A 23,591-nucleotide genomic window follows, 5' to 3' on the forward strand; every position below is an offset into this window, starting at 1 on the left:
GTTCCATGCTTTGAAATAAAGTTTACTAAATGTTTACTACAGCCAGCAACTACCCAGGCTGCAGCTCTGAAACACCCACCCCAGGAAGCACCTTCCCTAAGGATCAACAGGTGAAGACTTTCACAGGGCAAAGAACTGCATCTAAGCAAGGCACTCTGAGCAGAGCTGTCCTCAGTGGACTCCCAGCAGAGCCTGGCACTGCAGTCACTTCACTTGCAGGATAACCAGCACTTCCAACACACTATTCTAGGAAACTTGAAACATCAACAATAAAAACTCAACCCAAAAAAAGGTGCCTTCTAATTTGAGGGTGCCTAGAATTCTAAATTCCTCAGCATTTCTGGAAAATTGAAATTCTTTTGAATCTGTTTTTTACATAAAATTCTAGTGATATTTAGTACTAGAACTAGATCACATATATCTGTGATGCTCAAATGAATGTTCCAAATATCCTCCAGTGTAATTTTAAAGAAGACATTCCTCACATTCCTGGATGTACCACCTGTCACCCAACTACTCCACTGACAAGTGTCTCCAATTCATGTTCCTTATCTCCTATCTCATCCCAACCAACTTACCTTCTTTTCTAAGCATTCTGCAAATTTCAACTGCTTCAACAGCTTCTTCTGCTTGTTGCTGAAGCGATTGTCCTGCTCTGCACTTGTTCCCTAAAGCACAGGAAAGGAAATTTTTAGTCTGTTTGACATCCTACCATCTTCAAGGATTAATTTCCCACATTTTCTCTGGCTACATCAGTCCTACCCTTCTACAAGCAAATTAACCTTTTAAGGTGCCTTTTAGCACTCCAGCCTTCACCTGCTGCTGAAACTTGGAATAAGGAAACTCCTGAGACACCTTAATCACATTATCTCCCTGGCACACCACTTAAAATTTAAAACTACAGTAGGATCAAGTCACTATGAAAAAGACTTATGCTGAATTCACAAACTCCTCAGAAAGAATAAGCTGTTTTTTTCCTCTTTCCAAGAACAAAGACCTCAGATTGGTTTACAGTGACATCTATGAAACTTTGGGTAAACTTCTAAGCAGCAAATCAGCCAATATGGAGCCAGCAGGAGTACAAAGAATTCCTGGTTTATTGATCATGTTAAAGTTCACCAACTCGTTCCACTTTCATGAACAGAAACTATAGGTTAATTCATTTGGAATTGAAAGGCTTTAAAGTTGAGTTCTGGAAAATTTACTTTTGGAGGAGTAAACAGAACCACACAGAAAAAAAATATGTGCAGAACTGCACCCAAATACTGATGACTTGTTAATGATTCAAACCCACAGTTCACACATGAAGTTTATTCAGAAAATCAACCTGACTGATGGAAAACAGGAGAATTTAATACATGCAATTTCCTATACATGTAAGAAAGGGCTGAGAATCAGCACCAATGTAAGCTGCTCAGGAACAAATAGATAATAAATAAGAAAAAGCTCCAATTCTCAGGTGACTTAACTCCTTCATTTTATCAGAAAGCACCTGGAATGAACATGCTAGGAAGTGATCAGCTATTGAAAAGGAAATGGACTATTAACATTCCTGTTTGGAACACTGACTGTGGCACAAGCACTGACCAGGATCAAGTCTTTTTTAAAACTCTTTGTAGTATTTGCAGTCTGCTGTGTGGTTTATACATTAACAACACCCACAATACTCCCCAGATCACTCAATAATTTAATGTTCTGTACTTTCTCTTTTGATTCTTCCATTAACCCAGAAGTGAAATGGGAAGTAATTTTTCTCAGCCTGCTTATAACACATGGCAGGCAGGGATGGTAGCCAAACAACACACAGAGAACCATAACACAGGAATTTCAAGGCAGAGACAAAATATTCTGACTACCTGACAGACGAGTGAAGAACTAAAAGAATTACTGATAGTACTTTCTTGGTAAGGTGATCCTAAATTGTTGAACTTCTGTAATTTCAGTAAGAACTTTAGTTTCTCCTGAACTGAGAATAAAACCTGACCAGAACACAGTTCACAGTCTCATTTCAGTGCTGTGTTGCTTTTGTTTTTAAAGTCACCTTCCACAGGTAAATTCAAAAGAATATTAGATTTCTAATTCAGTGCTTCCAGACCCAGTAATTCTGCTGTCAATTATATTTACTTGATTTCTAGACTTAACAGTTGCACTACAGAGTGCAAGTGTGTATTTAATTTGTAATTATTCTTTTCAGGCTAGTATGTTAACTCAAAATTGAATTGAGTGAAGAGTTAAAGTGGGCCCTCATGTTGCAAAAGCTTCCTAGTTGCAGGAATAAAAAAATAAGGCTGAATAGGTGAATGAATCTTGGAAAATTTAACAGGTTTTCAAAACTGCCAAAGAACCCCAAAAACAGGCTCACTCTATTTAATGGGAGAAAAGGTTTAAAATAAATATACCCAGGGTAGGTTATTGTTTAATAACCTCTGCAGAAAATACAGCACCGCTGTAAGAACAGAAAATAAAAACTCAATTATTGAAGAAATACACAATTATCAAGCTAAAAATAAAGTGGTTTTCTTGTGGGTTTTGGTTTGGTTTTTGGGGTTTTTTTGTTTGTTTTTTTTTTTTTATGACAGGTAATAATATTCGTGTCAGATTAAAAATTTCTCTCCAAAAAAAGGCGCAGCTCCGTTTATTCGCTTGGTTCACTTCCCAACTGCTCCCGGCTTTTTCTCCCACACTTCCGCGCATTTCGGGGCCGCCAGCCGGTAGCTCGGGAACCAGCCGTGACCCCAGCCGGCCCGGGGTCCCAACTCCTGCGGGTTCCTCCAGCGGGGCCCGGCAGGCCCAGCGCAGGGCCCGGCAGTGCCAGGCCGCACCAGGGCGCGGGGCAGGGCCGAGCCTGCGGGGGCGGCGACAGATCCCGAGCGGCGGGCACCGAGCAGCTGCCCCCCCCCGCGGCGAGCCCGGCCTTGGGGCGATGAACCCCCCCCCGGCCGCTCCCCTCCCTGCCCCGCAGCCCCGCGGCCTCGCGGCCGGGCCCGGCCGCACCGGGCCTGCTTCCCGCCGCCATTTTCTTTCGCGGCGGCTCCTCACAGGAGCCTGCGCAGGGCGGGGGCGGGGTACGGCGGCGCTGCCCCGGGGGAGCAGCGGCGCCAGCGGCTTCCAGCGCGGCGGCAGGACCTGCGGCGGCCCGGCCCCAGGCCTCCCCGCGGGGCCGCCCGTCCCCCCGAGCCGGCACTTACGCGGAAGAACCCCGCGTCCATCTTGCCTCCTCCGCCTCCTCCGGCTCAAGGCGCTGCCGTCCCGGCGTGCACCGCGCGCCCGCCAGCCCCTCGCCCGCTCGGAGCGTTGAGGGGGCGGGGGGGGGGGAGGGGAGGGGGGGGCGGAGCCGGCGCCCTCCGATTGGTGGGCGGCGCCGCGGGGGGTCTGTGCGCGCGAGGGAACCAGCCAATCACGGAGCGCGGCGCCGCGGGGCGGGGGAGGTGAACGTCGTTTGGCGGCGCGCGGAAGGGGGGGGGGGGGGAGGGGCGGTTAATCCGACTCTCGCGAGATGTGAACGTTCGGCCGGGCCGCGCGGGACTGACGCGGCTCAGCGGCGCATGCGCGGGCGCCGCGCGCGCTCCGGGCGGGCTGTGAGGGCCGCGGCGCCTCGGGCGGGACCGCCGGGATCCCGGGGCCGCCGGGGTCCCGGGGCCGCCGGGGTCCCGGGGCCGCCGCCGCTTCCTCAGCGCAGCAGGCAGCCCTGGGCCGGTGTGAGCCCGTGGAAGACAGCGGGAGTCCTGCACCTCCCTCCCGCGAGGGGCCGTGGGGCCGGCCTGCGCCTCTGCCCTCCCCTGCGGCCTGTGTGTTCACCCAGCGCCCCGGTCAGTCCGCGCAGGGCTCTGTGCTTTGTTACCCTCCTGCGAGTTTGCGTCGTCCCCATGTATGAGCTAGATGAGCTCTCGTACCGGGTGATTCCCAAAGCAGTAGGATTTTATGAAAAGGCATGGGGTAATGGATCAAAACTTGAGGTGATTGTCCCCCTGGGCTCAGCACTGCTGAGGCCACACCTGGAGGGTTGTGTCCAGTTCTGGGCACCTCGATTCCAGAGAGATCTCGAGGTGCTGGAGCGAGGACAGAGGAGGGCAACGAAGCTGCTGAAGGGCCTGGAGGATAAACCTGATGAAGAACACTTGAAGGAGCTGGGAGTGTTTACTCTGAGGAAGAGGAGGCTGAGGGGACACCCCATCAGTCTCTACAACTACCTGGAAGGTCTTTGTAGAGAGGCTGATGCTGGTCTCTTCTCACAGGTGACTAGTGACAGAATAAGAGGGAAGGGCTTCAAGCTGCACCAGGGCAGGGTCAGACTGGACATTAGGAAAAAATTTTTAACAGCAAGAGTGGTTAGAGACTGGAACAGGAGTCACCATCCCTGGATGTGTTGAAGGGTGATTTGGATGTGGTGTTGGTGGATGTGGTTTACGGGAGAACTTTGTAGAGTAGGGATGATGGTTGGACCCGGTGATCCCAAGGGGCTTTTCCAGCCTGAATAGTTTCTATGATTCTATGAACTACGAGTTGGAACCTGTCAAATGGCCGGAGGACACTAGATGGAGCTACGGGCTCTGCTGAAATACAGTGGGTGAGGGACCCAGAAGGGGGGAAAGCTGCCTTGGAGAAGTGTTGGGCAACAGGACTCATCCAGAAGTGAAAACAGAAACAATTTACTAGGGTATTTGCACCAGTAGAATGAAAGTGCCAGCCTTGAGGTTCAAAGCTCCAACCTGCTGAAGCCATAAATTCTAGGAAGACTTTTAGGAGCAAGAAAAAAAATACTAATTCCTCCAAGACCCACTGCAGAACAACTGTGGAGTATGCAGTAGAAATAATGGTTAGCAAGGAAAAAAACACTCGGGGGCCCTGTGCCACTGAGGGCTCAGCTTTGTATTAATTTGCAGAGCTTGATGGATAATCTCTAACGAGTGTGTGAATCAGTCCCTGCTCTTACACTTACCTTGCCTGTTCTCTCTGTGGTCTGGGCTTTATTTAATAGACCAATTTGCAATATCAGCTTTTAGGTGTTGATTATTTTATTATTTTTTTTAGCTAGCAGGTTTACCTGATGGCAAGTCTGCACACAAAGGCAGCTAAAGAGGAGCTTTTTTCCAAAAACTGGGGGTTTGAAAGTGGAAGCTGAGTGCCTGGACAGGGCAAGTTGAATCAGCACTGAAGCAGCTGCTATTAGACAGCATGGGATTGTTCCTGGAAAACTTCAGTCCACAGCAAATCAAACAAGTAGTATAGTGGCAGTGCAGTGGAAATTCAGTGATTTTTTTTTTAGGTTTTTTTTCTTAAGAAGGTGATTTTACTTGGTCAGCATAAGCTTGGGTTTTGCTGACAGGAGCCAGCCTGGCTTGTGGGGGCCTCCCAGGCTGTGCCAAGATAAGGCAAATTTCTCTGGTAAACCAGCACACTTGGAGTTTTCCAGTTTGAGCAATTCTATTGTGGTCGAGGCAGCAATTCTCCTGCCAATACCAGTACTCTACCAATCTACAATTGCTTGTTCTGCTTCAGTGAAACAAAGCAAACATCATTGCTTTGAATTTCTGCAAAAGGAAAGTAAACACAGTTTGCTAGAAGTAGGTTTGGCTGATAATGTTATAAAATAACAGCAAGATCTTGATTTTGAGACAGTGGGACATGCTCCCAAAATGTCCTTAGCTGTCCAGAGACAGAAACAGGAAGGCAGCTACTTTATATTTTTAGGAAAGAAAATAAAATTGGCACCTTCAGTCCCTTCTGAATGATCATATCAATCATTGCTGCCACAAAAAAAAGAAAAAAAGTTAGAGAACTAGGACAAGTCAAATATTTATAACAAGATTTAGGAACTTCACAAACAGCTGTCTTAATATTTAGTTTGGAATTCCAACTGTGCTCCAGTTCCATAGCAAAAAGAATTGCAAATAATTGCATTTAGTTGCTGCACAAAAATAAAAATGACCTGTTCAAGAGATACATTCACATCTTGGAACAATCAGATCAAGTTATGGCCCCAGTCTCTGGCCATGTCACTCTGGGGAGGGTCAGTTTTGTTCTGGCATGCCTGATTTCAGGATGTGACAGTTGGTGGCAGGTGACAGTACTGGGGAGAAGCACAAGTGCAGGACCAAAAGCTTTACAGCTGGAGGCTCTCTGTGATCAATTCAGTTACACAAGAGTGCCCCAAACAGGAGTTAAAATACCCTACTAACAGTTTTTCTGTTCTACAAACAGGTTGGAGCCCTCTGATGGCCACAGCAGCTGGAACTGAAAGGCTGGCAGTGACTCAGGACACCCCCAACACAATAAATCCAGGCTGTGATGACACTGCTGCATTTTCTTCACCCCCTGCCCAGCCATCCAAGTGAGTGATTCCATCAAATGTAAGATGTGTGAGTGAAATAGTGAAGCTGTTTCTCAGAGCCTCCTGTGCTTCTATTAAAACCAGGGTTTCACTCCTGGATTTCTTGACCCTTCCTGTCTCTCCTGTCAGGCAGTGTGTTCAGGGCTGCTTTGATTTGCACACTTGAGACAATCAGCCCCTGAATGGCTGACAATGCTGCTCTGTGCTCCCACTCACTGGGCTGGGAGTATCCTTGGGAATTTCTCTGTCGCATTGCTGTACACCCACCAGAGTCAGTGCTGCAAAAAGACATCACTTTCTTTCAGTTACTTTCTACCACAAAAAGAATTCTAAAAATAGTTCAAGCTCAGTCTGCATTAGAGAACAAAGCATTTCAGGAGGTGGGTTGTACCAAAGTAGCTGAATGAAGCCTCTCTTGCCTTCCCATGCTCCCTTCTTTAATTAAAGAACTTCTCAGATTTTGTGTAGGATGAAGCATTCTAGCCAGTAATGAACCTCAAGCCATTCTTGGCATGAGAGTGAAAATACATTGAGTTGATTTGGAAGTGGGTGGGTTACCAAGTTTGTAAGAAGGCTTTAAAATAGTTGGAAAGGAAAATTTTTATCTCAAACCATAGGTATGTGGCACTAGAAACATGAAAGATGAGTAAAGATAAATACAAATTTGACATTTCCTGTACTATCCATCATGTATAAAATTGGCTACAAACCTGTTTCACATACATCATAACAAACCCAGGTTCAGCCTGAGTTTGTAGCTTGCACGTCCAAATTTTTTCTTCCAGTTTATCATCAGTCAGTGCTGAGCAGAAGCAGCTCAAAACTCTGAGAGGAAGCAAAAGCTCCACAACACATGAGTGTGCATCTTGTCTCCCAATGAATGGCCTTGATTTACTGGGTCTCACTGTGGTTCTGATTACTTAGATGCCTCCACCAGTTGATTTCAGTTATATGAAAAGCGTCCAGACCTTTTATTTTTCCTCCCAGAGATGGAAAGCAGGATTAATTTCCATCTATAGACAAAATAAGAGTTCATCACTGCTCCAAATGCATCTCTTTGCTGAGGAGTCTCACGTCCATGTAAATAAGAATTCCATCTCATTTCACTCACAGGGAGGTGGGGTGTTCCCAGTTATCTGTTCTGCATGTGGATATCCACAGGGATGAAGGTCACTGTGGGATGGTGGGACAGGCTGGTGCTGGTGTGTCCTAGGGGAGGTGGCATTGCTGCTTTGGTAGCTTTGGGTTCCAGCTCCCGCTTCACTCTCATGCGTCTGTAAAGGAAAAAATGAAACTGTCACCAGGGCTGGCACTGGGGTGATCTATCCCATGGAAAGTACTGGGAAGGTTCCCAAGGAGCAGGTTACATCAAACAGCTCTGGAAGATTCAATAGTAGCCAGGATTTCATCCCGAAGATACTAAATGGTGAGTTAGTGCCTCCAGAGCATGTAAGCCCAACCCAGTGCCCTTCTCAAGCTCCTCCCTGGAAGCCTTGGTGCACACAGCAAACCTTCCCTGTGCCAACAGGAATCCCTAGAAGGAGCTTCCATCAAGCATCCTCCAGCAAGAAACTCTCTGCTTCCTAGCAGTTCAATCACAGAACACTGATGGCGAGATTCAGGACACTTAAATCAAGCACATCATAGTTTGGATTCTCCTGGAAATCTCCAGCAAGAGCTACTGAAAAGTCCTGTTAGATGAGAGTTCACCTCACAGGGACTTGGGTTCATCTTGCCTTGTCTCAGTGAAGCACAGAACTTGGCCACCTACCTGTTGTATGTTTTCAAGATGAGCAGAACCACTGTAAAGATAACAACGACTCCTACTACGATGGCAGCAACTATTGCTCCAGAGCCTAGGAGGGAAACAAAGGGGGAAAAAAAGTCTTATTTGCAAAGTTGTCACAGTTACTGTTTGAAGTTTGCTAAGTTCAAAGTCCACTTTAAAAAAAGCCACCACCCCAGCACTGTTCTTACTTTGATAGAGACTTTGTTCTTGAGACTTTGCTGTCACATTTACTGAGAACTGAGTGTTATTGATTAGTGGTGTGGCTGTCGTCATCTTGATTCAGCTACAGAAGGAAAAAAAAAAAAACACAAAGAAGAAGGAGTTCATAAAATATTAACCAAAATTTGACAGTGATAATTAAAGATTCAGAGCTAATGAAGTGCAGGAGCACTGAACTGAGGTTCCTAATGTGAAAATCTGGCCCTGCTGAAGCCAATGAAAATGTTGCTACCATCTAGTCCTGAGTAATTTGCCTTAACATATGCACTGCTCAGTATTAATAGGATAAGATATAAACACAATAATGCATTATTACCAATACACAATTGCTGTTATGCAAGTTTTGGATAAATACAGAAGTGCTTTAGGATTTCAGTTTATTATTTCAGGTTGAGATTCAGATCCCTGAGCCAGTAAGTGTGAAGAGTGGTATGTCTTTAAGGAAGGAAAAAAGTCACCACAGAAAAGTTTAAAAACTGCTTTATAGAATTAAAAGTAGATTCATTCATCTAACACAGAGAAGAAAAAACATTTAACCCCCTAATCTGAAGATCCAAAAGTTACATGACAAACAGCAGTGACTTCATGACAGAAAACCAAATTGCAGTGTGACTGTGACAGAAAGTTGACGTGAGTTCAGCCCAGCACCTTGCTCTGCCAGTGTCATTTCAGGTCTATTATTGGAAAGGACAAGCCTGCAAGTGGATAGTTGAAAATATGCCTGCTCCTGCAGTCTGGCAGGGTAAAATTGTAGACCTAGAAAGAGCAGCCTGTGTGTTTACTGATTTTATAAGCGTTTTCCAAATGTTTTCTAAATGTGACTAGTAACCTTAGCCATTAAAAGACTCCTTCAGCCTGAGCAGGGTGTCAGTACCACTTCAAACAGACCTCTGAAACCATTACAGCTCCCAGCTTCAGAGAGCTAATATCCTTAAACTACCATTGACAATTAAATTACTCTCCAACACCTGATACTGGATTTGAGTTTCCTCTTTCAGATGCTGCCCAGTACCACCAGCAAAAACTCTGCTCTACTCTGTTACAATCCACTGGGATATTGTGGATGTGCAGCATGTTCTTAGTAGCTTTGATTTTACAGAGCACGAGCTATGGAAGAGCCAGAAAAAAAAAAAAGTAGATAGAAATCAGTTGGTACTAAAAAGAGCTGGACATGTGAAAGGCAGCCTTCCCTCCTTGCCCCTTGTTGAGGTTTGCCTCAAGGTTTCTGCAAAGCAGCACCCATCAAATAAATAAAACACATGTAGTGGCAGGTACAGTCTGGGGAGGCAAGGAGACACAGCTCTGATTGCTCTTGACAGGCAAGGTGCTGTTTTGGGGTGGGGAGGCCAGGAGCTGAGTCAACACATGGTGTGTACTTGGGAGGCTCCTCTAATGGGTGTATGAGGAATGAGAGAGATCAGGAAGCAGCAGGAAGGGGAACAGCCAGTGTGTGCCTGGGTGGGAGGGATCAGAATTGCAAGGTTGATTCATTAAATACTTCGATCCTCTTAAAAAGGCTGGAGATTTTTTTCTTTAGAAAAACAAAAATAACTGCCTCAAGCCTGTAACTGGGTCATTCTCCTCTGCCTGAATGACTCCTTTGTTTAGCCAAGGTCAAATTAATTCAGCAACACGACCATCAACTGTAGTTATAGATCTTTCCATGCTGAAAGAAATATTTTGTCTTTAGAGTTTGCTCAGCCTTATTGTATAGTGCAGTGAAATTATTTACACATGCCTTGGAGGAACCTGTGAGAGGCACTGAAGCTGGGGTGACAGCACTGTCCCCATCTGTTCCCCCAACCATCCATTAGAAACTGGATTGACAAGCAGAGGCTGGAGAGACTCTCCATCCCACTCAGGCTGGGGAAAGCTGAGCAAGTATTTTGACTGTGGACATAGTGCAGAAGAAGCCACATGCAACTTGCACCTCGTTGCTCCTGACTAGGAGAGCACAGATTCCAGCTTGACAGAAGCATTTTTCTCCTCCTCTGGCTACTAAAATAAAAATCCCAAATGAAGAAGGCAGAACAATTTCAATATTAAGCTATGTAATATTCATACCTACTAACCTCCCTCTGGCTCAAACCACCTTGGCAGTGGTGACTGATTTGTGCATGAGTCACCTATAATCAAAGCATTTTATTGTTGTCAGTGAAGCTGCCTGTTTACAAAAAGGATTAATTTATCCAACAGGGTGTAACAATCTAAGATGCAGTCTGAAAAATGCATCAAATCATTTTTTTTTTTCTGCATTGTGTAGCAAGTGAAGAGGTCCAAGGTCTGTGCCTCAGGCCAGGGTGGGGGGTAGCAGTCCTTGGTTCTGCTGCTTTACCTGCAGCAAGTCTCTGCTTCATTCCTCCCCTGTGAATCAGCAGGGTTACACCTGACCAAGCCCATGAGACCCAGCAAAATCCATGGCAACCCACCACTGGGCATTGCAGGCTGGATCCTACTCTCTTTAGAAAAACATTTGGAAAAATCAAAAGTGCTCAATAAAAGCTGTATAGCAGGGGAGAAGAGCTGGACTTTGATCGAGCAATCACAGGACATTCTTTCTTTATGACACATGTCACACACTTCTCCTGTGCACACACACCTGCCCAGGATTCTGAGAGCCACTAATTCACCCACAGGTCTCCAGACTGGGGGTGGGGGCACACACTGCTGCTTATTATGCTTATCCCCATATCATGGAGAGCTGGAAATGTTACCATCAAGTTGAGCTTTGGGCATGTTTCCATTTAAAACACCTTTGCAGGTACAGCTTATAGGTTATTTTTGGCAAGTGGCAGCAAAATGGCCCCTTTTAATACAGCCATCCTGCCTCCCCCTGCCCTGTTGAGTTTGAAGCTGAGTGATTGTGCTGGGAAGCAGAGCTCATCTGTCAAACAGCTCCTGCAGCACCTGGCAATTACAGGAGGAGGGTGAGGGGGAAAAGAGGGGTTTGTTTGAGTTTTTTCAGGAGAGCTGGACTTGAAAAGCCAACTCCCTGCCAGGGCAGGCAGGTGCTGGTTAGGAAGACACACAAATTCAGTGCTGTGCCTCCCAGAAAAAGGTGGGCTTTGCAGCAAGCTGGGTTGCAGGCTTTGAACTGGACACAAAGTCAGCCATTGTTTCTCCAGCAGAAATATGTACTAGTTTTGACCCAATAGCTCAATCAGAGAATTAATTCATCCTTTCAGCTGCACAGATTTTTTCCCTCCTTACTTATCCAGGTCTAAGGAAGAGCCCTGGCTGCCAGAGCTCTGCTACTCTGGGACTTGATTCCCTTCCCAAATATGTTAGCAGGGCAGAGTCTGAAGTCACAAAACCCACTAAGAAATGGGACAAGTGTCTGCTTGAGGCTCAGCTCATTTTGCTTATCACCCTCAGCAGCAAACTCACTCCCATCCACAGGAGAAATTAATCCTTCTAAGTAAATCTGGAGTTTTTCTCCTTGCCTAGAAGTGACAGTCCTAGAGGTCTCAAGGACCTGACTTGCAAGCAATCCCAGAAGGAAGAGGATGGGTGTTTCAGCTCCACTCCTGCCTCTGCCTGAACAGCCTGACCTTCCCTGCCTGTGCAAGGAGCTTTGTTTAATCACAGCACACACCAGGTGGTTGGGAGCCACATGTTTCATTGTTCTCTGCTCTTCTCCAGCAGCAGGGGAATCAACTGAAATTTTGTGGCACAGAGTAGAAACAGGATTCTATTTATGAGTGACAAACTCAGCTTCAGCTCCCTGTAAACTGGCAGGCCATCCATCCTGGATCCAAACAGCCTCAAGGCAGCCTGGCCACGTGCTCCTGCCCTCACCTTCCAGCAGCACCACGAGCAACAGGGACATCGCCGGGGGTTGAGACAAACTGCAATTTCAGAAAGTAATAAAAACACAGTGTGCTTCAGTGAGACCTGAATGTGCCTGAATTTACCTTGTGAGGCTCTGAAGAGGGAGGAAGAAGGAAAAAAAACCAAGGTCAAACTGGCTGGCAGGAGTGAAGGCATAAATGTGGCCTGAGGCAAACAGGCCTGCTCTGTATGAAGCCTGTGTGTTGGTACGTGTCCTGGTGTCAGACCAGCACCTTTATAGAAGCATTTGTCTCAGGTTCTGGCATGAGCTCTTCAGGTTTCACTGTTGTTAAAACACATATTAAAAGTATTTCATTTCCTTGCCAAGACAAAGTTACACAAACTGCAGGAAACTCTGCTGTGCAACAGCAGCACCGAGAAAAAAAATACTCTATCTGCGTGGCTGTTGTCTTGAGGGGGGCCAAAACCCTGCAGCTCACACAGATGGCAAGAGCTGGGGAAGTGAAGCCAGGTCCCCAGGAAAGAATGCCCTCGTTTCCAAAGCCCTGCTTGGAAATTTGAACCAGATAGACCTTGTCCTTGACTCGCCCAGAAGCAATGGCTAAACTAGGCTGTGAACTGCAGATTTCCCAATTCTAATTTTCTGCCTTAAAATGCTGGGCCACACACACTTCCCCTCTCCCTCCGCGTGAATGCACTTATTCATGGGAACAACAGGAACTGCACCATGTTCAGGGAAGTGCTTTCACATCACAAAAACCCCTCCAGATCCTTCAGGGTAGGATTGTCTATTCAAGCAAACCAGGATATGGAAGTAAAACAAGCTGGAGGTATTTTCCCACTGGTTACAAGCCAGGATCTGAGACACACTGGGATTAGAAGACTTGCTTAGGTACTTTTTAAATATATGTCAGCACCAGGATTTCAACTGAAAGTGGACAAACCTCACCATGCCACCACCACACTGTTGAAGTTCCTGCAGCTCAAAGCTTGCACTGCTGCAGTGGAACCTCCACTCTGGTCACACAACTATGCAGTGAGTCTGTCAGGTTGAACTCAGATGCCTGTTGTTGAATTATTATTTTTTTTAAAACACCTTAACTCCCCCCTCTTTCACTGTCAATATTGTCTGTGTCATCTAGAGCTTCCCACTAGTTCTGGCTGGTTGTCTGGGATTTCCCATCCTGGATCCACACACTCTTTACTACTTGCCTCAGTTTCCAGGCAGCCTCATGGAAGTCAGGATACATAAAACCCACTCCATCCAGAAATGCAAAACAAAACTGAAATGTGAAGCTAATACATCATCCAAAATAAAAAATGGTCTGGTTAATGTGCTGGATTATATAGCAAAGCTCTTTAAAAGACATTTACAATCAATCATTTGGTCCAATGGTGCCTTTACAGAAGATGGAGTTATTAATTATTTAGCTCTGAAGTGATTAATTGCAGAAGAAATGGAATAACTTTGTAAAAGAAACCTGCCATTTACATGCAAGGCAGAGATGATATGTCAGGTATTAAGAGAGACCTAGGAGCAATTTGCAGCTTATTCCTGAAAAGAATGCTACAGGTTTTCTTTTGTCAGCAGCTTTTTAGAATTATTATTAGCAGACTCTTATGCTACATTTTTAACTTATGACCACTTACACAAGGTGCTAAATTAACCAACTCTGAGTGGTGTAATCTAGAGCTGACAAATCAAAAGTCTTACAGGATCCATCTTATTATAACAAAGAGGGAAAGGTGCACTAGGCTGCTTGGTGGTGGGGTTTTTTTGAGAAAGGATTCCTTACTTTTCAACAGCACAGAACCATGTCTCAAGACTTAAAGCAAAATAAAGCCCAGACTGAGGACACAGATTTCCACGTTCATGAGGTGCTTTCCAAGGCTCAGGCAGTGTCAGTAATCTCTCTTATTGTTTCCCTGCAATCAGGACATTTTTTATTAACAGTGCAGCATGACAGGCCAGTGATCTGTATCTCCTTTGGGGCTGGAGCTAGTTCACTGTTCTCTGCACTGTGCCAAGAAAACCATACGTCATTTTTTTTTTTCTCAGATGTGCTCATCCACTAGAAGGCTTTGTCTGAGCAGATACTGAAGGTTTTCTATCCCTTGGCATCTGGGCATCCTGCATTTCAGTCATTGCTGCACAGATTCAGTAGCTCAGTGAGAATGGCTGCACACAGGATCATGGAATCAAAGAATCATGAAGACTGGGAAAGATCTCTAAGATCATCAAGTCCAGCTGTCAACCCAACACCACAGAGCCAACTAAACCATGTTCTGAAATGCCACGTTGACATGTGTTTTGAAAACTTCTGGAAATGTGGGATACATGCCCTGTGCAGCAAGTCCCAGCCTCTCTGGGAGGGATGGGATTAACTTCTCCAAGACATTTTACAGCAGATTGGTACAGAAGGACCACGGCATCCCAGAAAAGCTGCATGTGTGCTAGAGGCAGCTCTCCTGCACACAACTCAGCCAGGGAAGTCAACATGAGGGACAGCCAATTCACAGTGCAGAACAAAGCCTGAGGCTGATTCCCAGCTCATCTGGATTCAGTAGGAGCTGGAAGCCCCTTCTGTGCACAGAGAGAGGAGCAGAACCATAATTCTGAGCAGCAGCTCCCACTGGTGCCTGGCAACATAATTAACCTGTGATTCGGGAAGGAAAAATGCAGGCTGGTGGGTTACAAGGCTCACTACAGCAGTGGGCGAAGAAAATCCACCTGCACTCATGCATTTAAAAAGCAATGACTGTTGCAGCAGGTGAAGGAGCCCAAAGCCCACCTGGACTCCCCAAACATGACACAATTTTGCTTGTAATCAGGTGGCTTTAACCCACTGCACACTGACCAGGTCCCACACACCCTGTGTGTTCCTGGGAGCACTGGGGTGGGGGGCAAAGGAGGGAGGGATGTGTAGTTAGCAGTTAAATATTACCCAGAAAAAAAACCTGATTCAGAAAGAAGAAAAATGCCTCCAGGCACCTGTATGGATCTCAAGGCAGGAATGACTCATAGGGGAGGGGGAATGAGAGTCAAGGTGACAAATTTTAGAAGCCATCAACGCCTGCACTCAAATGGAAAGCAAGAAAATTAATCTGGGCTGGAGCCTGGGCTGGAGCCTGACAGCCCTCAGTGGCATCATGTCAGCCACCCCTCAGGTCACACTGCCCCACAATTTGTCTCTGCTCTTCAAAGAAGTCCCAGCAAATGGTGTGTTGGTGCTAAATTCAGTGGGTCTGGACAAATAAACCACAGAAGAAAAAGCAGGTTGCCCTTGAGGACAGGCTGCTGTCCTTGCAGCACAAAGTCAACCCTGCTTTGTGCACATATTCCTCTAGAACAGGCTCTGCTGCTGCAGGGCTCAGTTTCAGTTCTTAAGCAAATCTTCGGGAAATTCCCTACAGCTTTTCAGCTTCCTAGAGAAGAGAGTTTTAAAAAACATCACTGCAGATTTAGCAATGTTTTTGCAGAAATGATTACCAGGCTCTGCACCTTGCTGGATCTGCTGCTCACTGAAAGGCTGGAGCCTCCCTGGCCAGTCCCTTCTGTTCTCTGAACCCTTCGTTGCCTGTGGGAAAGTCACCCAATGGCACGGAGATGCCAGGAGCAAACCCAAGGAAGAAGGCAATCCCAGCTGTGCCTTCAGGCACCCCTTGCTGTGTCCAGCAGAGCCAACAGCTACTTCTGGATTCACCTTGCCCCGAGATTCCCATGGAACAAGCACCCGTGGCTCACAGGGTGCCCCGGGGCAGGCTGGGCTGAGCTGGCACCCGGGGCTACCTTTCCAACAAGGCTCCCACCTGCTGGCAGATGGGTGTTCGTTTTCCTTTTCTTAAGACACACACATTTGCTAGAGTTTGAGGCTTCCATTACAGACTAATACAAAAATAGGAAACTTTTTTTAAGTAATTCTTGGGGTTTCTGCTCTGCTCCCAGCAGAAGCATGGAAGGGCTGTGCAGCAGGCAAGGCTGTGGTGCTTCAGATTGACACAGCTGATGAGGGGCAGCCCAAGTCCCCCAGTCCTGCTGTGCTGCTCCATGGGTTCATCTCACCCTCCTCAGCCTGAGCACAGCCAAATCCCACCAAAATGCACCTTCTCTTCAAGCCCACAGCAGAGTGGTTAAGTGCTGGTGTTAGGTGGGATGACTCCAGGTATGTGTTTGGGCATGGGACTGTCTCCATCCAAAGCACCATGACTCCAGGGCCCTTGGAATTAGGTTATAACTTTGTTGCTCCATGGTGGTGGTTATGAAAATATGAAGCTATGTCAGTGGGAAACTGGGTGACTCAGACATCCCAGCAGCTTTTTTTTCTTGCTTTCCTTGTCTGTGATCTCCATTCATGCCTCATATCATCTCTCCCTGCAAGAAGCTCAACAAACACTATAGATTTTGGCTGCATTTCTTGATTCCTGTGGCTCAATAACAGCAGGACAGTCAACCCCACCACATTTTTTAATTCTCCCACATACCCAACAATGGGCCAGGTCAAGGCTCACTCAGCAGCCTCCACCAAACACAGCTGATCCCAGTCAGGTACAAGGGCAGGAGAGCCCAGCACATGAGGCACCATCCCATGGAGCAGGGGCTGCTTTGAGCAGACACCAGCACCCCAGAGGGTGCTCAGCATTGATGGATTTACCCCCTCAGCCCAGCAGCTGCTGATCTGAGCCCACTGTAGGCACATGGTTTATCACTCACAGGCTCCTCCAGCTCCTTTGTGCACTAAATCCTGAGAAATTCACTGTTCAGTGCCATAAGTAAGAAGAATTTAGTGTAGCTAATAAAAGTCATGCTTCAGCAGCCAGATAGAAGCAAGGCTGGACTGGAAACCTTCATGAATGACTGCCGACAGGGGAGCCAAGTCTACTGCCAGCTGTGGGTTGGAGTTTTAGGGCTTTTGTCCTCTGCCTGGGACTCAGCATGTGGTACAATGTGCTTCCCAGGTACTGGACTGGATCTCCTACAAATCAAGCTGTTTATCTAACAGAAAAACACAAATCTCAACACAGAGCCTCCACAAATTTCAGATCCTTCACTTTTTTCTGTCTTAAAAACATACATAGAGAATTCTGTGAGCAGAAGGGCAGCTCCTTTCACTCCACAGGCAGCAGGACCGAAGCAGCCACAGGATTTTTTTCAAGTGCTGCGTATGCAAACTTGTTGAATGGATGAGGCACATTCCCCTCTTCCCAGAACACTCTCTAGACAAACACATTCACACCTGATCCTCCACCAGAACCCTTCAATGCTCTTGGCAAGGCCTCTACGTCCAAGCCCAGCACCCACAGCCTGGTGACCTGTCCACACAGCAAGACAGGAATTCTTACAGAGCCACCAAGTCACCCGTTACTGCCCTGCCTTTGTCTGCTGCTTTCTAATCCCTAAATTAAACCCTCCTGCCCAAACACTCCATCCAGCACAATGTAGCACATTAAGGAAAGTTGTTTACAAAATACTATGCTTCCTTTAGCAAGGACTTCCTGGGGCAGTTAAGTGCATTAATTACCACGAAAAAAACCAGAAATCACAGTTCAAACAGTGTCTTTCCAAATAATGAAAGCACCACAGTTCTGTTCTGTGCTGGAGACACTCAGCCAACTGTAACACAATGCTCCAAGCTTTCTAGCTGGTTTTTTTCACGTTAAATATTAGTCTGCCAGGCCTTTGTAACACACCACTCAGCAGAGTTTAAAAAAGCAACAACAAAAAAAAACCCCAACAAAACCTTATTTATGGTGCTGGGGTTGAGTAAGGCAGGACCAGAGATTCAGCAAGGAAAGGACACAGCTCGTCAGAGAATCATCTTCCAGCAGACTGAAAAATTTCTGGGGAGAAAGCAACTTGCCAGATCAGCTCCAGTTCCTGCACCTACAAGGTTTCTAATTAATGAAACAACTGCTAAAGCACCAGTTGATCAGAAAATCGTGGGAGGACATCTGTTCTGTGTTCCTTTCTGGCTTAGAGTTACCAATAAAGAACCCTGCAGCTCACAGAACCGTTTGCTGTAGTATATACACTCCCGTGCCCGTAAACCCGGAGTAACCCCACCAAAACGACCACTTCACAGCCCCTTCCCTGGCAGCGCAAAGTAACGGAGAGCAGTGACATTTACACCCATTCCAACCACACATTGTCTCCCCAGCCCTCCGCGGTGTCCCCGCCCGGCTGCCCAGGCTACTCACGGAGGATGCTGCAGCTTCAGGAGCTCATCCCCGGGCCCCCCTTTCCCGCAGAGGAGACGGGAACCGGCTGCCCCTGCCGGGGCTCCGCGCTCCCTCCCCAGCCAGCCCCGGGAGCCGCGGGCAGCCCGGGCGGTGCCGGTGCCCGGAGCCCGGCCCAGCCCGCCCCGCCGCAGGTGGGTCCCCGGGGCCGCCCAGTCCGGCCCCCGGCACCGCCTCCTCGGCCCGGCCCGGCCCTGCCCGGCGCGGGGGGACCCGGGCAGAGCCCCCGCAGCCACCCCGAGAGGGGAGGTGGGGCTGGGGGTCCGAGACAGCAGCGGGTCGGGCTGGAAGAAGCCCAATTTCAGCAGTTTGAGAAGAAAACCGGCTGGCCCAGCCCAGCTGCGAAGAGTGACATCAGCCCAACCTGCAGCCGGGACAGCCCAGCGAGGTCGTAGGGAGCTGGAGGAGCAGCTGGAGCCTCCTGAAAAACCCCAGTCCAGCCCCTGAAACAGCTGTGTGTGCCCTGGTAGTGCTGGGATTCAGTTCCTCGCTGCTGAGTGGTTTCATGGAGACAGACCTGATCAGATCCTGCCTGGCTTCCAGCTCACCAGGAGATCTCCAAAGCTCTGAGAAACAGCCTGACTTCTGGATGACTTCAGTAACCAAAGATCTTCCAGGCACTTTCAGAGAAGAATCCCAAAGCTCAGAGAAGTGGTTTTGTCTCCTCATTAGCAGGATGAAAAGAATCAAACTGGAAAGGAATCCTTGCCTTTAACCTGTACTTAGTTGGCTTTATTCTGCATTTCCCACTTCAGTATGGGGAAGAAGCATGTGCCCACAGTCCCTGTCTGCATTTTTCATGTGGAAATTGCACTTGGGAAGTGGATCTGTCTAGGGCCTGACATTGTTCCCACTGCAAACCAGGAAACAACGTTCTCAAATCCTCAGCCCTCAATCTGGGCTCAGTTAATGCTTTATGATTGTTGAGCTGCTGTGAAGAAAACGTTGCCCCCTGTCCTGCATCTCAGCTTCCTCATCTGCAACCAGAACTAACACCATCTCCTGCAGGCTCCACCCCAGCATCCTCCAGCTGCCCCATCCCTCCACATTAGCATCTCCAAGGACTGAGCTTCCTCCAGCACAACCCTGAACCTCACCATTCTCCAAACATGGGTGCCGTTTGTTTCCAGTACCCCAGAGGGCAAAATTTGTGCCAACTGGTCTTAAAGGCCTGGGTGCCACAGCCTCTGCAGAGCCCCAGCACAGAACATTTTGAAGCTTTTCACTGATAAGGCACTGGCTAAAGCAAACAAGCTCATTAATGAATCACTGGGTCTGCTGGGGGGAAAGATGAAAAGATCTAGAGGGCAAAAGATTTCATCTAACACTTGAAATATTTTCAAAGCTGGAAAACCTACTCCTGATGGAAGCTGGGAAGGAGATGCCTTCCTTGTCCACCTTTAAATTAAGCCTTCAAAGGGAGGACTAGAACTTCTCCAGCCCACAGCTGGGGTTGGATAAGCAAACAAAAGAAAGAGAAATCAGGAGCTGGCTCAGAAAGTCAAGAGCTCATTTAAAAAAAAAATCACAGAATTTCAAGTATCATCATTCACTGGGATATTTATTTCTAGTGTGTAAATCACAGTTTTTCTTTTGCAGCCATAATGGAAATAAAAAAACAGACAAAAAAAAGGGGGAAGATTCTTACACAGTCCTGTTTCTCTAGAAGCTGCTGCTTCAGAGAGAGCACCAAGTACCAGGACTCACAGAAGTTGGCAACCTCAGGAAACTGCTCCATCCCAGACTGCACATGCAGCCTGCAGAGAAGTTGGGATTGAAAACCAAGCACTTCCTTACCTTGCAGCTCCCAGCTTCTTCTCTGTGAGAAACTTCATTTTGGGTTCCTCAGGAGGCAGTGCTGGAGGAGTGCCCTTGGCAGATCCCATGGGAGCAAAGCAGCCAGCACTCCAGAGCAACCACCACAGCAGAATGGGAGGTGGGAGACAGCTCAAAGCCAGCTAGAGCCAGGCAGCTCTCCTGCCAGGACATTCTCTTCCCATCAAGATCCAATTATAAAAGCACAGAAATGTTGAAATTCTGAAACTGGGAAATAGGTTGAAATTGAAAACATCTTACCACAGGGATGCTCTGAGCATTGGGTACACACCTAACACCAGACAGTGACAGACCAGAACCAGGCTTCTGGGTCTCTGTAGTCATTGGTTACTTGGTGCTGGGGTCAGAGCAGGGCACAGAGTTTTCCCCCTTCAGTTGTTTGAGCTGGCTGGAGGAGGCAGAGAAAGAGCAGCAAACACACCCAGAACCAATAGCCCACCTGATGTAGCTCTGGAGAAGTACAAATACTGGTCAGGTTCACAAGTGTCACCATGTAAAGTGCTCTGGGAGCCACTGGTAAAGATGCCACATATAAACCTTGCCTTGGTGCCTAACACCTCAGTGCTTGCACCAGAGACAGCAACTCCAAGCGTTCCGTTCCATGAGCTGGTGCCCAAGTCCAAGTGAAGATGGGAAGCATCTATAGCACCTATCCGTGCAGGAAACAGATACTGATCTCCTAAAGAAACCTTTGTGTCTTCCCAGCACAAGTCTTGCTTCAGTTTAGTGTTGATGGGCTGATTTCTACACTGAAGCTCACAGGAGCCTTACAGAGGGTTTATCACCAGAGTTTCAGAATTAGGAGTTTCAAGATCCAATTATTGAGCAAAAAATCTTTTTGTATAGCTACCAAGACCCAGATTCGTCACTTCCAGCTAAATCCCTTTGCCTCAGTCACACTAAAACCCTGTGCAGGTATCACAGCTCCTTTAAAAACCACAGCCTGACAGCTCAGTGGGGATTATTCACCATTCATCTTTTCAAGGGAGTACATCTTGTTTGACTGTTTTCTTTACAATCACTGCCTCATCCTGCATAAACAAGAAGGAACATGAGGCTCTTTTCTGGGAAGAGGAGTGGTATTCCAGCTGCCTGCTCTCCCTGGGCTGGATCTCTCTCTAGAGTAGAAGGGGCTTCTTTCAACAGTGTGCACATGTGACTTGGAAGGCGAATATTACATGTAAATTAATTAATAACAACAACAACAAAATAATATTCCTAACTCAATTTAAATAGTACAAGAAAGGAAACACGAGCCACTGTGGCTGTCAGGCAGCCCACAGTAGTGTGGGAAGAGGAGAAAGTTCTGCAAGGGATGGACTGAAGTACAGAGCTGCAGCAACCTGCCCCAGTAGCAGAGCCCATCTCAACCTGGCTGCCCTTCCCAGCCCCTGCTGGCTGGGCCACGTTACTCACATGGGAACACAGCCATGGAGTGAGGAAGGACACAGAATTTGCTCGTTTTCTGTTTTAGGGAATGCAGCAAAACTAACTTTCTCAGTGCCTCACCCTAGTGCTGCTGACATCTGGGTTCTGCTGATACTCTGGTTGGAATATATTCACTCCACCAAGGAAATCAAACATTCCCTCCTGCAAGCCTCAACATGCTGAAATGCAAGAGACCTGGTTCAGAAGAGGATTTTAAAACATTAATTAATATCTACAATACTGCTTGCTCTCTAGTGTGACTTAGCAATTTCAAGACAAATTACATAAACAACCAAAGCACAAGACACCAGCTGTCTCTCCACAGTGGTGGGTATCATGATACCAACCTGGTCTAGCCCTGGTCTTCAGGTGAAGGATATGGACACAACCAACCAGAGGTTGTGCAAACCTTCCTCAAGTGAAATAATTGATGCTGGGAGACAACCCTGCAGTCCCACTCACTCAGCTTTCAGCTGGGTCAATAGCTACAGGAGAAAAAGTCTTTTATCTAGGTTTAGAACAAAGGCAAACAGCTGCTGAGGCACATGTTCCTCTGAGGTGTCAAGGACCACAGTTTCCTCCTGCTCACTCCAGAGTCACCATCCAGCTCCAGGGTGGCTCTCTGCTCCCCAGGCTTACCTCCAGGTGGAGAAAGCCCAGAATGATGCATTGCAGGTGCTGTGTGAGCCCACACAGAAACAAAGAGGTCCACAGATCCAGCCAGGTGTGTGCCTCCTGTTTGGTTTAGTAAAGGAAATACTTCTGCATTTTTCTCCAAGGAAATGAGGCTTGTCTGTTCTCTCTTTCCACATTAAAAGCACACTGGACCATGAACCCCTCCTAGAAAGTTTTACACATTAGGAGGAGAAAGTAAAAAAACAAAACAAAACCAAAACCCAGCAAGTCTAAGATTTGTAAGACAACCTTCTGTTCTGGGCTAAAAAAGATCAGTAATCCCAAACCAGACAAAAATGGAAATTTAACCTTTCAGGGAATAAATTAAGCAAGAGACATTACATGCATGAGGTCTTCCTGGGGAGGGGGGGAGCAGTTCAGTAACAAGGTAGAAATATAAAGAGAAGGGGTAATCACAGGACTGCAAAAACAGGGCCCATTCCTAGCTATTCCAAAATGAAAACTAGTACCCCCAGCAACTTTTTCTCCAGAATACAGAGGGACACTGCCCAAAGAGAAGACCATACATTTTTTCAGCTGCTTCTCAAGAAGAATCGCTTTAAAGGAACCTGGGATATTTATTTATACAAAGCACAAGCTCAGAAAGGACTGAGCTGGTGCCTCTGTGCAAGCCTACTTCTAAAAATGGCACTTCAGTTAACGGCAGGTCAGTGATTAAGAGAAACAGGTTCTGATGGTCATTACTGAGTCAGCACGTGGGACAATAAAAGCAAACTTGAGTTTCATTCATTTTAGAAGGAAGGCTCTGTCACCCTGGCGATGATGGAGGGAGTGGAAGTGGAGCAGAATCACTTCAGATCCTGCTCGATGGCCCCTGGGCACTGTCACAGGAAGGAGGCACAGCCTCACAGGCAGTCAAGGAATGTGATTTGGTGGCATTTTAATAGAATCCAATTATGTTGCACTAATGAGTGTGAGAAGGGCACACCGCCTCCCTCTGCCGGCTAACACAGAAACAGCCCAAATTTGCCTCCTCTGTGAGAAAGGGGAACCTGGTGGAAAAGCACCTGCAGCACAAGCTGATATTCGACCATTTTGTTAATCAATTCCTGCACATTTTGTATAAAGTCTGATGATTTCCTTCCTGTGGAAGCAGGACCTTGGAGATTTTTAAAAGTAAGTAATGATTTATCTTCGTTACAACAAACTTCACAGAGCTCAGTGCACCAACCCAAACTAGACCTGCTCTCTCAGCAGGTCTCAAACTCCCATCCAAAATTCATGTGGGGTGAACATCCCAAGGCAACTCTGCTGGGACAGGCACCC

The 23,591-nt window shown here is 47.1% G+C and overlaps 2 protein-coding genes across 7 annotated transcripts in view; both read right to left on the reverse strand.

Annotated features, from left to right (window-relative positions):
• Positions 1-3,276, reverse strand: part of SRRM1 (serine and arginine repetitive matrix 1) — a 17,694-nt gene extending 14,418 nt beyond the window's left edge. For all 6 annotated transcript variants that reach the window (XM_051637988.1, XM_051637989.1, XM_051637991.1 and 3 more), the window contains exons 1-2: positions 3,189-3,276; positions 579-668 (exon numbers count right to left, since the gene is read on the reverse strand). In XM_051637988.1, coding sequence (XP_051493948.1) covers positions 579-668; positions 3,189-3,209 — 111 coding nt within the window. In that variant the 5' untranslated portion in view covers positions 3,210-3,276. The remainder of the gene's footprint in view (positions 1-578; positions 669-3,188) is intronic.
• Positions 3,277-5,780: 2,504 nt separating this feature from the next.
• Positions 5,781-18,458, reverse strand: NCMAP (non-compact myelin associated protein). The gene is made up of 4 exons (XM_051638247.1): positions 18,327-18,458; positions 8,309-8,403; positions 8,103-8,187; positions 5,781-7,605 (listed from the first exon to the last, which is right to left on the reverse strand). The coding sequence occupies exons 2-4, from the start codon at positions 8,391-8,393 to the stop codon at positions 7,464-7,466; spliced, it is 312 nt and encodes a 103-aa protein (XP_051494207.1). The 5' UTR covers positions 8,394-8,403; positions 18,327-18,458; the 3' UTR covers positions 5,781-7,463.
• Between the last annotated feature and the right edge of the window lie 5,133 nt (positions 18,459-23,591).

Source organism: Apus apus, chromosome 21 (genome assembly GCF_020740795.1).
Source record: "Apus apus isolate bApuApu2 chromosome 21, bApuApu2.pri.cur, whole genome shotgun sequence".
In the NCBI taxonomy this organism is placed as follows: domain Eukaryota; kingdom Metazoa; phylum Chordata; class Aves; order Apodiformes; family Apodidae; genus Apus; species Apus apus.